Raw genomic sequence first — 12,627 nt, forward strand, 5'->3', positions numbered from 1 at the left:
GCACAGGAAGCTGGCAGGAAATTTAGAGTCTGCCCCAGGGAGCTGGGTGCAGGGGCTGGCTCTAGCAAACTACCAGTGGGGACAGAGTCATGAATAAGAGGGCCAGGAAAATCATGGCCATGGAGTTTGACCCAGCGGCATTACGTTACTGTTTTACCTCTGTGTATTCCCTTATGTTCCCCTATTGGGCTGCCTAAGGCTGGACAGGGCAGGAACCACAGGGTATACTTGGCTGTTTTCCCCAAGGCCCCAGACACGGTGCTCTGCTTACGGGATGGACTCCAGCCTGGGTGGCAGATGGACTTCATGGGGCACACAGAGGAGGATGGACATGTATGCTCTGGAAACAGCCCCCTGCCCCCATGTCTGCCACCCACCCCAGAGGAGTGGAAGCAACCACAAGCCACAGATCTGCTTTGAGAAGCTCGGGTTGGCCTTTGGTAAAAGGCCACAGCTTCCAGTTTACCTCGAGTGTTCCACAATCTCCAATCCCTTTCCCTACTTCACGCACCCTTGCCCATGGCTGGTTCTCAGGTCTGCCCTCGATTTTGACTTTTCACCCTTGCTATGGCCTTCAGTGGTGATGCTGCAAGTAGGTTCTCTGACCTCCGAGCTTTGTGAAGAGTCAAGACCTGTCCCTGGCTTTTCAAAAGGGTCTGAGGTCTCTCTCCACCCCTCTCCTACCTCCAGAAAAGGTTAGGTATCTGGCTTAACCTGTGATCTTCAGGAATTATGTGAGGAATCTAGTTGCTCTTGGGCCTTCCATGAAGAGGGACCCTCACTGAACTTCTAAGAGGGGTGGGGGTGGGGGAGGTACATGCGCACACATGCCCCCCCCCCAACACAAAGCGTGAAACAGGCACATTCCAGGTACCAGGTCTGTGCATCCCATATCCTCACAGCCTGTCACCCTCACACTCCCACACTAGGAAAGAAAACTCCCACCCTCCCCAGGGTGGAGATCAAAGCGAGAGGTGGCTCTCAGCCCTTGCTTTGGCATGATGATGTGACCGTCCCTCAGCTGCCCAACATAGTGATCTGCTTCCATTTCTAGGAATGCTGAAAGGGCATTTTCTATCCCAGCCATGGATCTGGTTTTGCATGAGTGAGGCTGGACTAAGCACCAGCCCCATGGATCAGCCTCCTTCTCCCCATCCACTCTCCTCTTTTCAATATTCCCACCACAGAGCCCACAACACTTCAAAGATCAAGGCTTTATTTTCTCTAGCTCCAGTGTCACAATGGTAGCAGCAAATCTGAAATATCCCCACACATAAACACACATTTGTCCCTGTTCCAGAGAGCTGGCAACAATTGGAGGCAGAAACTGTGCTATTTACTACAGGCATTTAAGAAACAATACTTGCTCACCCTTCTACACTGTGCATCTTACAGGTAGGAAGCAGCAGTACATCCGCATTTAACAGACACAATCATCCTTAAATAAAGTTAAATAAAACCTTATTGGCATAACAACGTGCTAGAGATGAAGCTTTGGAGGGGGGACTTTGGAGGACAGTGCTTGGAATAAGACATCATTACAAACAAACAGAAAACACACAGGATGGAGGCCAGTAAATAGCTAGATTCAATACAAAGTTAATAAAACCCTGTTCTACAAGGGACTGAATCTCACACCACGGTCTGGGCATAGGAGTTCATGCCTGTATGCCCACGCAGTGACTGAGCACTGCACTCAAGGGGCACTGCCCGGCTGCGGACATCACCCCAAAGACACGAACGAACAAGCACATGCCATGATTACGTTAAGGTGATCATCACCGGGGTGGGGTGAGGACACCTTCCCATTTAGTTCCTTCTCAATGTCAAAGTCACTATTGATAACTGGACTGCAGCCTGCACGGCGCAAGAACACAAACTTTGGAGCTCAAAGGGGGAAAATTAATTCCCATAAAATTAAGACAACTTACATTTGTTCAGTGCTTCACAACTTTCAAAACTTTCAGATACATGGCTCATCCAGGCTCAGGACGGTCCGGGGCGGTGGGGAGGCAGGATGAGTGCCCCCCCCCCATTTCCCAGACCTTCCAGCTCAGTCCACAGAGCTTTCAAACCCACTCCCTGCCTCTCCTTCTTGCATCCCTCACCCAAAGGAGTTTTCCTAGAGAAGTGAACAGTTTCTTTTCTCAATACCATCGAAAACAAAACCCCATAGGAAAGAATATTTTGCAGCAGTGTGGCATATCTTAAGAGGATGAAAAACAGCGGTTGGATAATTATTTTAGAATTATAATTGTCTTCCTTTTGCAGAATTTCACAGTAACGCACAGCATGTTTTAGAAGATGCAAATACTTCCCGGAGCACCATGGTTTCCATGGGCTTTTGGCACCCCCAGGTGGGACAGAGGCATCCTGCAACTGGTTTCTGACTGGGTGGAGGAAGGTGAGGGAGTGGGAGTGGTCAGCTCCAAAGTAGGACAGGTCAGCAGCCGAGACCTCCCAGCCCAGGAGTCAAGGTCCTGCTCAGGGGTCACGAGTGGGAGCTGCCCGATATGGCACCGTCCTGTCTCTGATCTCAAAACTACTCCTGGAGGCAGTATGCAGGGTGCAAGACGAAAACTGTCCCAGTGCCACTTTGAGTTCTTTGCAGGAGTAATAGCCTCCAAAGGAGTCTGGGTGGGGATCTCAGTGAGGTGCACTGCATTGACCCTGTGGAAGGTGAGGGGCAAAGGGCAAAGGCCGAAGGTCAGGGCTAGGCCCACCAGATTGAACATACGTGTGCTTCCTACTCATTTTTAAAGGGCTCCAGAAGGAAACCGTGAAGCCACTTGGTCTTCCCTTGGAGATGCCTGGCAGCCAATCAAAGGGCGTGGCCAGAGGAAACAAGCTTGCATTTTTCTTAGTGAGCATCTGGCTCGGATGTACCATTTCAGAAAACAAGGCAGTTAGGCCTGGAGTCCTCAGCTGATGCAGATAAGTGAGGCTGCAGCCAGCTCTGGAGAGGCGGCTTGACTTGTGCACGAGGGTCTGGGCCTCGCTTCCGCAGCTGAACTTGGCCAGAGGATCCGACCTCAGTCCCTCCCTGCGAGGCGAGAGTCTCTGTGACAGGACAGGTGAGCTCATGGTGAACAGAGGGATGGACAAAAGCCATCAACATACTTGCTAGGCTTTTCAAAAATCCCTGAAACCACACAGGGAAACGGATTTAGTCCACACACACGCGCGCACAAAAACGAGACTATCTGGAGTGCCGGAGTTAAAGGCTAAAGCAGAAATAAGTCCTAGGATAAAGGTAGGACTTACCCCCATTGCCTGCCCAACAAGTAACAAAAGATTGGCATGTCAAGAGCTGCTAAGTGCTGGCCCAGAGTGGCACACACTCGCATCATTCACAACGAAGAAGGGAATGGTGTCAGTAGGTATCCCGATCCTACTGGGGGCCGCTGGCCTCCAACGCAACCCATCCTGCCACATGATGTGTGCACACGTGTGTGCTGACAGCGAGAGAAGACACTCCAGGGCCAGGTCTTTGGTCCTGGAATTTTCAGGAAAGACAGAGGGAAAAGGCACATGAAGGTGACTGATTGAATAAAAGGAGAAAAGAAGTAACTGGAAGTAATACATCATCATTTGGATTTTGTTTTCAACGTACCTTTTACCCCCACGAAAAGAGAACTTCAAAATAGAAACTTTATTATTTTACATTCAAGTGAAACTGCCATCTGGGGGCTCCACACAATTTTAGGCCACGTTCAGCAATTTATCACTTTGGCGCCTTTTTATTACTTAACCCAATGTTAGAATCCAGCCCTCTCTTTTTTTAAAGAACAGCCGATACTCCCAGCTGTACCACTGATCTGCACACACACGCTGGCACACACACACACACCCCGCCAAAAACTTCTACATAGAAAAATAAAGGATAAACATTATCCATCTATTTTCGACTGTGTACTAGAACTTTTATGTACAGAATTCTGTTTTTAATGTTTCCAGTCACTGCACATTTCCTCCCCTCCCGTGGGAGCTGATTCTAGGGCAGGAGACTGCTACAGTGAGGCAGAAAAGCTACATTCCTGTCGAGGGGACGGAGAGCAAAAGCCATTCCTCGCTCCCCTTCCAAAGTCTTTCCCCATCTACCACCTCGGATGTCCCTGAGGACGGCCTTCCGGTAAGCGGCTGTCCCATTGTCCCCTGAGGCGTCAGGGAGCAGAGGGCCCCCCACCCCTGCAAACCTCCTGCCAAGATAACCTCAACCAAGTATGAGGACAAGAGAAGGGAAGCAGGCAGGGAAAGCCTTTTAAAAATAAAAGATTCTGGAATCACTGCCCACAGCCTGTTCCTTTAGTATGGAGTTCGATTCTCCAGCTGGTGCTTGGTGAGAAAGTACTTGAAAAACTCATAGACAGACCAGGAAATGGCAGTGGAGGGCATCTGGTAGATGACACGTGCCTGGATGCCTTTGAAGTAGCCGGAGAGGCCATTGAGCTGATACACCATCCTGAAGGCGTTGGCCATGCCCGACAACCGGCCGCTGATGTTGGCCAGGTTGAGGGCCATGTTCTCCTGAGTGTTGAGGAGCGTCTTACAGACGTCCAGGGGGGTGGTGGCAGCGGCAGCGAGGGCCCCGGCCAGCCCGCCCGAGATGATGTGGGACTGCGGGTTGTAGCTTCGGTGAGGGTTGACCTGCTCCTGCAGGAACTCATAGGTGATGAAGTGGATGGACTGGAAGGGAATGTTCATGGTCAGCTGCGTGGTGTAGCTCCGATAGAAGGCCCCCAAGCCCTCGGTCCTCCAAACCGTCCAGATGCAGCTGAGGGCCGACCGGTGTGGTGAGTCGTACATCTGCATGCGCTGCTTCACAACTGTGGTCAGGCCGCCGGCAGTCAATGGGTGGTTGGTTGGGTTTGGCCCCACCCCAGGTCGGAGTGAGAGGGGAAGCCAAGCCATAAAGAGAAACAAGCAAGTTTAGACACACTGGTAACAGGTCCCAGAGAGCTAGCACACACGCAGCCCCATCCTGAGACACCAGAGCCAGCTCCAGGCACTCCTGCCTACCAATGTGGCCCTGGGACCCTGTGCTGGGTCACCCCCTGCCTGAAGCCCATGTAAGGAGGTCCTCGAATTGGGCAACCACTTCAGACTAGATTCACCACTGATCTGATCCCCCTGGGGCCCGGAGGCCTCCAGCATTGCACCTGCAGCAGAACTAAATCCTGCTCTCTGGTCCCTCTGCCTGCCTCTCTGCCACCCCAGCTGCACAGGTGTCCCGTCTTTTATTCTCTGCACGTGGCCTGTACACAGCATTTACAGCCTCTGTGTGTCACAGGGCTCTTGGGAGAAACACTGGCATTAAGTCAGCCCGGATTCAGGACAAACTCCAGTGAAGAGCCTGGCTGGTTCAAAGGAACAGGAGGCAACCGGGCATTAGCTGGGGCCTGAGAAATAACAGCCCCCACACATGGCCAGGTGAACACATACAAGGTGCTTTGCTTTGTTTTTCAAGAAATGAAGTCCTTGGGTCAATACGACAAAGACAAGATAGGAAGTTGGACCTCACTTATTTCTCTTTTAAAAGTAGAAAAAGAATTCTTGCCTGGTTGCCATGGGCTAATTAACTGGTCACTAACCAGGTCCCTGTATGCACTGCCTTAAACACACAAGAACAGAAGCCCACCTCTTCCAGCCTGACCCATCACATCCCTGCAGGTCAGAACAAGTCCTTTGTCTGCTAGGGGATGGGAGGCAACTGAGAGCAAATTAGGAATTTTAACCTTAAAAGACAAAAACTCCTAACACAAGACTTGAAATGTTGATGTTCTACCTTGAATTTTCCCTTCTGGCAAGGGACCATTTTCAGATGGGGACAAAGGAGGACAGTCATATGCATGGCACACAGGGAATAACTCTGCGGAGGGGATGCCCAGGACAAGGCCCCACTGAAGCCCCTCACTGTGAGGACACGAGTCGGCTAAGGACTCCAGTCTGCACAGCTGACAACTGTTTCCCAGTGCTCCCAAAAATCAAAATAAAAAATAAAATAAAAAGTAACGTGGGAGGAGTTGGCTACGACAGGGACGGCCAAAGGTTAATTCATGAGGAGAGTAAGGCACACGTGGGCATTCCCGACACTCTTCTCTCTACAACTGTGTAGGTTAGAAATGGTCAGAATTTCAGATTTCTTTTAAAAAAGCAAATTGAACCCAAGCCCTAATGAATGGCCTTTGACGGCTTCCCCCTAAATTTGTCTAGGATTGATAAAGGTTAACAAGGGTCAGAGGGTGTGTGTGTGTGTGTGTGTGTGTGTGTGTGTGTGTCTGTGTGTATACGTACATTACATGTACACACAGGTTTTAGAGGAGTGCCAAAGACTAGCCAAGGGAGCTTGTTAAAACAGACTCCCTGTCTCTACTCCCAGAGATTCTGATTTAGCAGGTCTGGGGTGGGACTAGAATTAGCATTCCTAACGTGCTCCCAGGAGGTGCTCCGAGGAGATGCTAACGCTGTTGGTCTCCCCGGATCATAGTCCCACTCTCTGTTCAAGGGATCAGGACCTACACCATAAGCTCAAATGCTCAGTCCCTTTTCAAGGCCTTTGCTAACGTGGTAAAGAATTCTGCTTATCCTGACTGGAAGTCCCCTGGCCCGACCTTCTGTCCCCACCACCACAGTTTTTCCTGCCCCTTTGCACATCCCCTCCTGCCATTCCCTGGGACCATAAAGCATTACCTTCTGCTGGATTCATTACCGCATCGTGGAGCAGGGTGGCCATACTCCCAGCTATCCCTGCAAAACAAACTTCAGAAAATTACCCTCTGGGACCAGGCGTTCTGAGGAAGTTCCTGGAACCTAAAATCAGACGGAACGCTGTAGGAGAGCTTTCTAAGAAGCAAAATCTATGATCGGCTGCACCCAGGTGAGCACTGACTCCTCAAAACGTAAAGTGATGATTGAACTGTTGGGGAAAATGGGAACAATAACACAGATGCCATGAGCCATATTTTCATCTTGCAGATCTGTAGTCACTGCCAGGCAAGGCTAGACCCGCTGACATCAGATGGTACCCAGGAGCCACACCTTGTGGCTCTTCCCAGTGGACAACTGCCCAGGTTTTAATTCTCTCCTGTCCCCTCACCTTTGTCTACAGATTAATTTATCTGCCCTCAAGCTGGGGCAAGCAAAGGGGATGCGATTATATACACAGCTAAGAGGGGAGGACAAAAAGAAATTCAAAAAGAAAAAAACCCTTAATAAAATCCAGGCATTTTCAAGAAAACAGGCAAGGGAAGCACACGTCAGGAAGCTCTGCATACGGCAGGTTTCCAGGGTTGGTCTGCAAAGCTGTGACTTGTCTCAGACGGCAGACCCCATCTCAGGCTCTCATCTCGCCTGGCTTCAAGAACCAGGAACTTTAAAAGTCTAATTCAGGCCTGGAATCTGGCTTTTGGCTTTGGGTTTCCTCCCTAGACAGGTGACACTGCTCAGCAATTAAGATTAGCACCAGAAGGGGGAAGGAATGAGCAACAGCAGGATAACGCTTCAGAAATGCATATAAAGCCCCCGTCCCCCTCCACACACACTTACAATTACTACCAGAAAGGTCAAAGTGCAACCACAGCATACATCACAGCAAAGCAGTAACAGCGCTGGGCAGAACTGTGTTCCATCCAACCGCCTACAGGGGGTTCAGTGACCCAGGACTAAACCATGACACGAGGCAGTTTCAGCAAAAGGCAAGCCCCGAGGCCACGCACTCAGGGAACAGCATCAGAGTGTGACCTTTGGGGCTGTCTTGATAAATGCAACCAGGGACCCGGTTTTGTTTTGTTTTTAAAAAGCAAAATAAATGTCTGCAAACCAGCCAGGTAGTTATTATTACCAGGGTTTGCTGATGGAAGGGATGCTTTGGGGTTCTCTCTTAGTGGGACAAAAAGAATGGGGGGAAGCTGTCGCTGGTCACTCTACCTCTTCGTTGCTGAAAAATTAGTTTTGTTAAAATAAAGATACCTTACGCTGCTCTTCGTAGTCCCCTTCCATACCCAAAGAAAAACCAACAAAAGCAAAACCCACAGGAGGGGGAAGGAGCAGCTACCACTGAGCCGCCTGCTGACCCAAGCCCCCTCCCGCTGCTCCCTCAAAACGACAAAGGAAAACCACTCCAGCCCTTGCTCGCAGGGCTCGCAGAGATGTGCAACCTCGACCAGAGACCAACAGAAGAGAATGGGGTCGAAATCCCCAAATCCCCAGAGGCTTAAGACGGGAAAGGTGGCCTGCGCTGCAGCAAATCCTTTGTCAGCCATAAAACTTCTTGACCTTTTAAAGCTTAGTTAGATCTTGACGTTGCAGGGACCTGTTGAACCAGTTTTTAAATAGTCTCAAAGAAGCTGTCCAGATAACTTTTTTTTTTTTGAATCCAGCATTGAAAAGTTTTGTTTCTATTCAGGGTTTTTTTTTTTTTTTCCTAGATCTGATCATTAACTGCTTTTCAATGTCTTAAAAAGAAAAAAAAATGAAAAACCCACGCAACAATGCAAACTGAAACACCTCTGTCACCGACTTCCCCCAGGCTTTAGAAAGCGAAGAAGGGGAAACAGAAAAAGCCTGTGTGTGTGTGCGTGCGTGTGTCTGGGTGTGTGTGCACACACGACTCTAGAGTCCTTTATTCATAAGCAAGCGCGGCGGAGATGAGGCGTCAGGCTGCTGGGTCACGGGGAGGAGAACCCCGGGGAAGGGTCTGTTGAAGGAGAGAGCTCTCTAACTCCAGACAAACGCTTTCAAAATACCGTTGGCTAGGTGGCTGTTTCCTTGGTGGTGGAGAACGGCATTTAAAGTCCTTTTCATGTTTTCATAGCAGGCAAAGTACATGGCGTGGGCCGGCCCTGCGCCCATCATCATCACGTTGAGGCCTCGCAGGGGCCTCCAGAAGCCTTCAGTCCGAATGATTTTCTTGAGGGCTCCATAGACGCTTGTGTACTGCGCTTTGGGATCCGGATTCAAACTCTGCATTCGTGTCTGGGGATGGGCAAGAAGACAAAACAGTGGATGTTAACAAGGATGATAGGAAAAAGGAGACCTGGGGCGGGGGAGAGAGAGCTGTCCATTGTCGGTTTCACAGGATTCCTCGGTGAAGAAAACATTTCTTCCCTCCTTCCTGGAGGACTCCCTCCCTCACAGACACACATTCCCATGGATTTCATTACAGCCAGGAGAGGGGGAACAGGTGGGGGGCAGATTTGGGATAGGAATAGGTACCCTGGGGACACCTGGGTGGCTCAGAGGTTGAGCGTCTGCCTTTGGCTCAGGCCATGATCCCGGGGTCCCGAGATCAAGTCCCCATCGGGCTTCCTGCATGGGGCCTGCTTCTCCCTCTGCCTGTGTCTCTGCTTCTCTCCCTCTCTCATGAATAAGTAAATAAAATCTAAAATCTAAAAAAAAGAAAAAAAAGGAATATGTACCCTGCCACTGGCAAGCTGTGTGACTCCTGATCCCTTAATCTCTCTGGACCTCAGGACCCCCAATTAAAAAAACAGGATTGCCACAAACATCAAATGAAACAATGCATAAGAATTCCTTAATAAACTCAGAGACCTAGTCACATGTAAGTATTCTTTTTTAAAAAAACAGTTTATTTATTCATAAGAGACACACACAGAGAGAGGCAGAGACACAGGCAGAGGGAGAAGCAGGCTCCATGCAGGGAGCCCGACGTGGGACTCGATCCCAGGACCCCAGGATCACGACCTGAGCCAAAAGCAGATGCTCAACCGCTGGGCCACCCAGGTGCTCCCACATGTAAGTATTCTTATCCTATGGTTCCACTTCTGGTCCTAAAGTCTGTGTCCTCACTTATCTGAAAGTTCTGAATGCTCTTGTTCAGCCCCAACTGGGCATCTCCCGAAGGTCCTCCAGGCCTCATCTCACATCTCCTCTATATTTTACATTGTGCCTTTAGAAGTTAGCACTTATATTTTTTAAAAAATATTTTATTTTTTTATTTTATTTATTTATTCATGAGAATAAATTCATTCACACACAGAGAGAGGCAGAGACACAGGCAGAGGGAGAAGCAGGCTCCATGCAGAGAGCCCGACATGGGACTCGATCCTGGGCCTCCAGTATCACACCCTGGGCTGAAGGCGGCACTAAACCGCTGGGCCACCAGGGCTTCCCAGAAGTTAGCACTTTTAAATACAAACGGTCTTGTTCTTAATTTGTTCCTGTGTGCAGCCCTGCCTGCTTGAGACAGAAGCTCGGCTTTCCCCACCTCTGTTATCCCTATCAGACTACCAGGGCGCTGAAGTAGGTGTGACAGTTCATCTACGAGTCAACATGGCAAGACCATGGTACTTACAATGGCTCCAACTATGGCCACACACTAATCTAGATGTTCTGTGGAGGAATTTCTTTAGATGAGATCAACATTTAAATCATTAGATTAGGATCCCTGGGTGGCTCAGTGGTTTAGTGCCTGCCTTCTGCAGGGCGTGATCCTAGAGTCCCGGGGTCGAGTCCCACATCGGGCTCCCTGCATGGAGCCTGCTTCTCGCTCTGCCTGTGTCTCTGCCTCTCTCTCTCTCTGTGTCGCTCATGAATAAATAAAATCTTTAAAAATCAATCAATCAATCAATCACTACATTAGACTTTGAGTAAAACAAATTACCCTGTGTAGTATAGTGGATCTGCATACACACGCACACACATTCTCTCTCTCTCTCTCTCTCTCTCTCTCACTCTCTCTCTCTCTCTCTCTCACCTGGTTTGGCCTCTGGAGAACCCTGACTGGTACAGGAGATAATGTCTGCCAGGTGAAAGACCCACCCTGGTTCTGTCCTGCAAAAGCAACAGCATGCCTTCCTCGGCTCCCCTCAACACATGCACAGCCCAGAAGGGAGGGCTGTTGGCGGGGATATCCTTTCACCACCAAACAAAAATCATACCCAAAACTAATATACAAAATGGAAGAAGAATTTCTCCAGCTGGGAATGGGGGAAGGGCCCCCAGCTCTCTCCTCACTCTGAGGCAGAGACATCCATCCCCTCGGTAATTCTAGGGCTCAGAGGAACTGGGTGAAAACCAATGATCTAAATTAACACTCATCTGTGGAATTTAAGAAACAAATGAACAAACAGAGAAAAAAAAAGGGACAAACAGCAAAGAAAAAAACAGACTCTTAACTACAGAAAACAAACTGGTGTTTGCCAGAGGGGAGGGGGGTGGGAGGATGGGTGAACTAGGTGATGGGGATTAAGAGTCCACTTACGGTGATGAGCACTGAGTAACATACGGAAGTGCTGAATCACTACATGGTACTCGTTTTTTGTTTTTTTTTTTAAGATTTTATTTATTTATTCATGAGAGACACAGAGAGAGAGGCAGAGGCATAGGCAGAGGGAGAAGCAGGCTCCATGCAGGGAGCCCGACGTGGGACTCGATCCTGGGTCTCCAGAATCACGCCCTGGACTGAAGCCTGCGCAAAAACCACTGAGCCACCCAGGCTGCCCACTACACTGCACTCTTGAAGCTAATATGACACTGTATGTTAACTACACCTGAGTTTTATTTTTTTTTAATTTTTATTTATTTATGATAGTCACACAGAGAGAGAGAGAGAGAGGCAGAGACACAGGCAGAGGGAGAAGCAGGCTCCATGCACCGGGAGCCCGACGTGGGATTCGATCCCAGGTCTCCAGGATCGCGCCCTGGGCCAAAGGCAGGCGCCAAACCGCTGCGCCACCCAGGGATCCCTACACCTGAATTTAAAAAAATAAATAAATTTTTAAAGTTAATGGTCAATTTTCCGATTTCACCAGCTAACAAAAACCACAAAGAAAATGGGCACATCACTGGCAACTTTTCATTTTGCCAAGAAAGCATAAAACAGTAACAACATGAGCAACCAATCACCAATGTCCTCCATTACAACCATTTTCTATGAAAGGACATTTTTAATGTTTAAAAAAAATAAAAAAAAGCAAAGACTCCCTCTGATTATAAAAGTATTCTGTAAATTAAATTTAGCTTTATTAAAAACTTACCACTTGGGGCACCTGGCTTAGTTGGCACATGGCTTAGTTGGCTAAGCGTCCTACTCGATTTCAGCTAAGGTAACGATCTCAGGGTTGTGAGCCCCACGTGGGCTCTGTGCTGGGCATGGAGCTTGCTTATCCCTCTCCCTCTGCCCCTCCCCACAAGTCTCTCTCTCTTGAAAAAGAAAAAAACAAAAAACCAAAACTCACCACTTTAGGCCTTCTTTTCTACCACAGACTGGTGAAAACGCCCCCTGGTCCAGCCCGAGGTAGCTGCCTGGCACACCTGACACACACTTCTCGGGGAGTGCAGGGCAGGAATGGATGGGGGTCAGGGTCACTGTACCTTTGGTTGAACTGTTTTCTATTCTAAAATGTTTCCAATGTATTCAACGTAGCTTAGTAATGGAGGATACATTATAAGCAAAGGAGAAGTGAAACGGTCAACCTAGAGGACACCTGACTTTGCTCCAAGTGTCCTGCTGGCCGGGGCAAATGAAGTATGGGAAGTGCAAAGTGCCCACTTTGGAAGAGGCACACCTACTTCTTCAGGACAGCTGTGGCTACCTACGGCACTAAATTCTCAAAGACACTTAGATTGCTCATATTTTAGAGCAAAGAAAGCTTTGTATTCCCCTGC

The 12,627-nt window shown here is 49.1% G+C and overlaps 1 protein-coding gene across 7 annotated transcripts in view; it reads right to left on the minus strand.

The window, feature by feature from the left end:
* Window positions 1–1,199: 1,199 nt before the first annotated feature.
* The window catches only part of SLC25A37 (solute carrier family 25 member 37), a 42,915-nt gene continuing 31,487 nt past the window's right edge, over window positions 1,200–12,627 (minus strand). For 4 of the 7 annotated variants that reach the window (XM_072796249.1, XM_072796253.1, XM_072796251.1 and 1 more), the window contains 3 exons: window positions 8,745–8,973; window positions 6,691–6,747; window positions 1,200–4,826 (listed from right to left, as the gene is read on the minus strand). In XM_072796249.1, coding sequence (XP_072652350.1) covers window positions 4,306–4,826; window positions 6,691–6,747; window positions 8,745–8,973 — 807 coding nt within the window. In that variant the 3' untranslated portion in view covers window positions 1,200–4,305. Of the gene's footprint in view, window positions 4,827–6,690; window positions 6,748–7,545; window positions 8,974–12,627 lie in introns of those variants that run through there. The other 3 variants (XM_072796255.1, XM_072796256.1, XM_072796254.1) reach the window with 3 other exon arrangements.

The sequence above is a fragment of the Canis lupus genome, chromosome 24 (genome assembly GCF_048164855.1).
Source record: "Canis lupus baileyi chromosome 24, mCanLup2.hap1, whole genome shotgun sequence".
Lineage (NCBI taxonomy): Eukaryota > Metazoa > Chordata > Mammalia > Carnivora > Canidae > Canis > Canis lupus.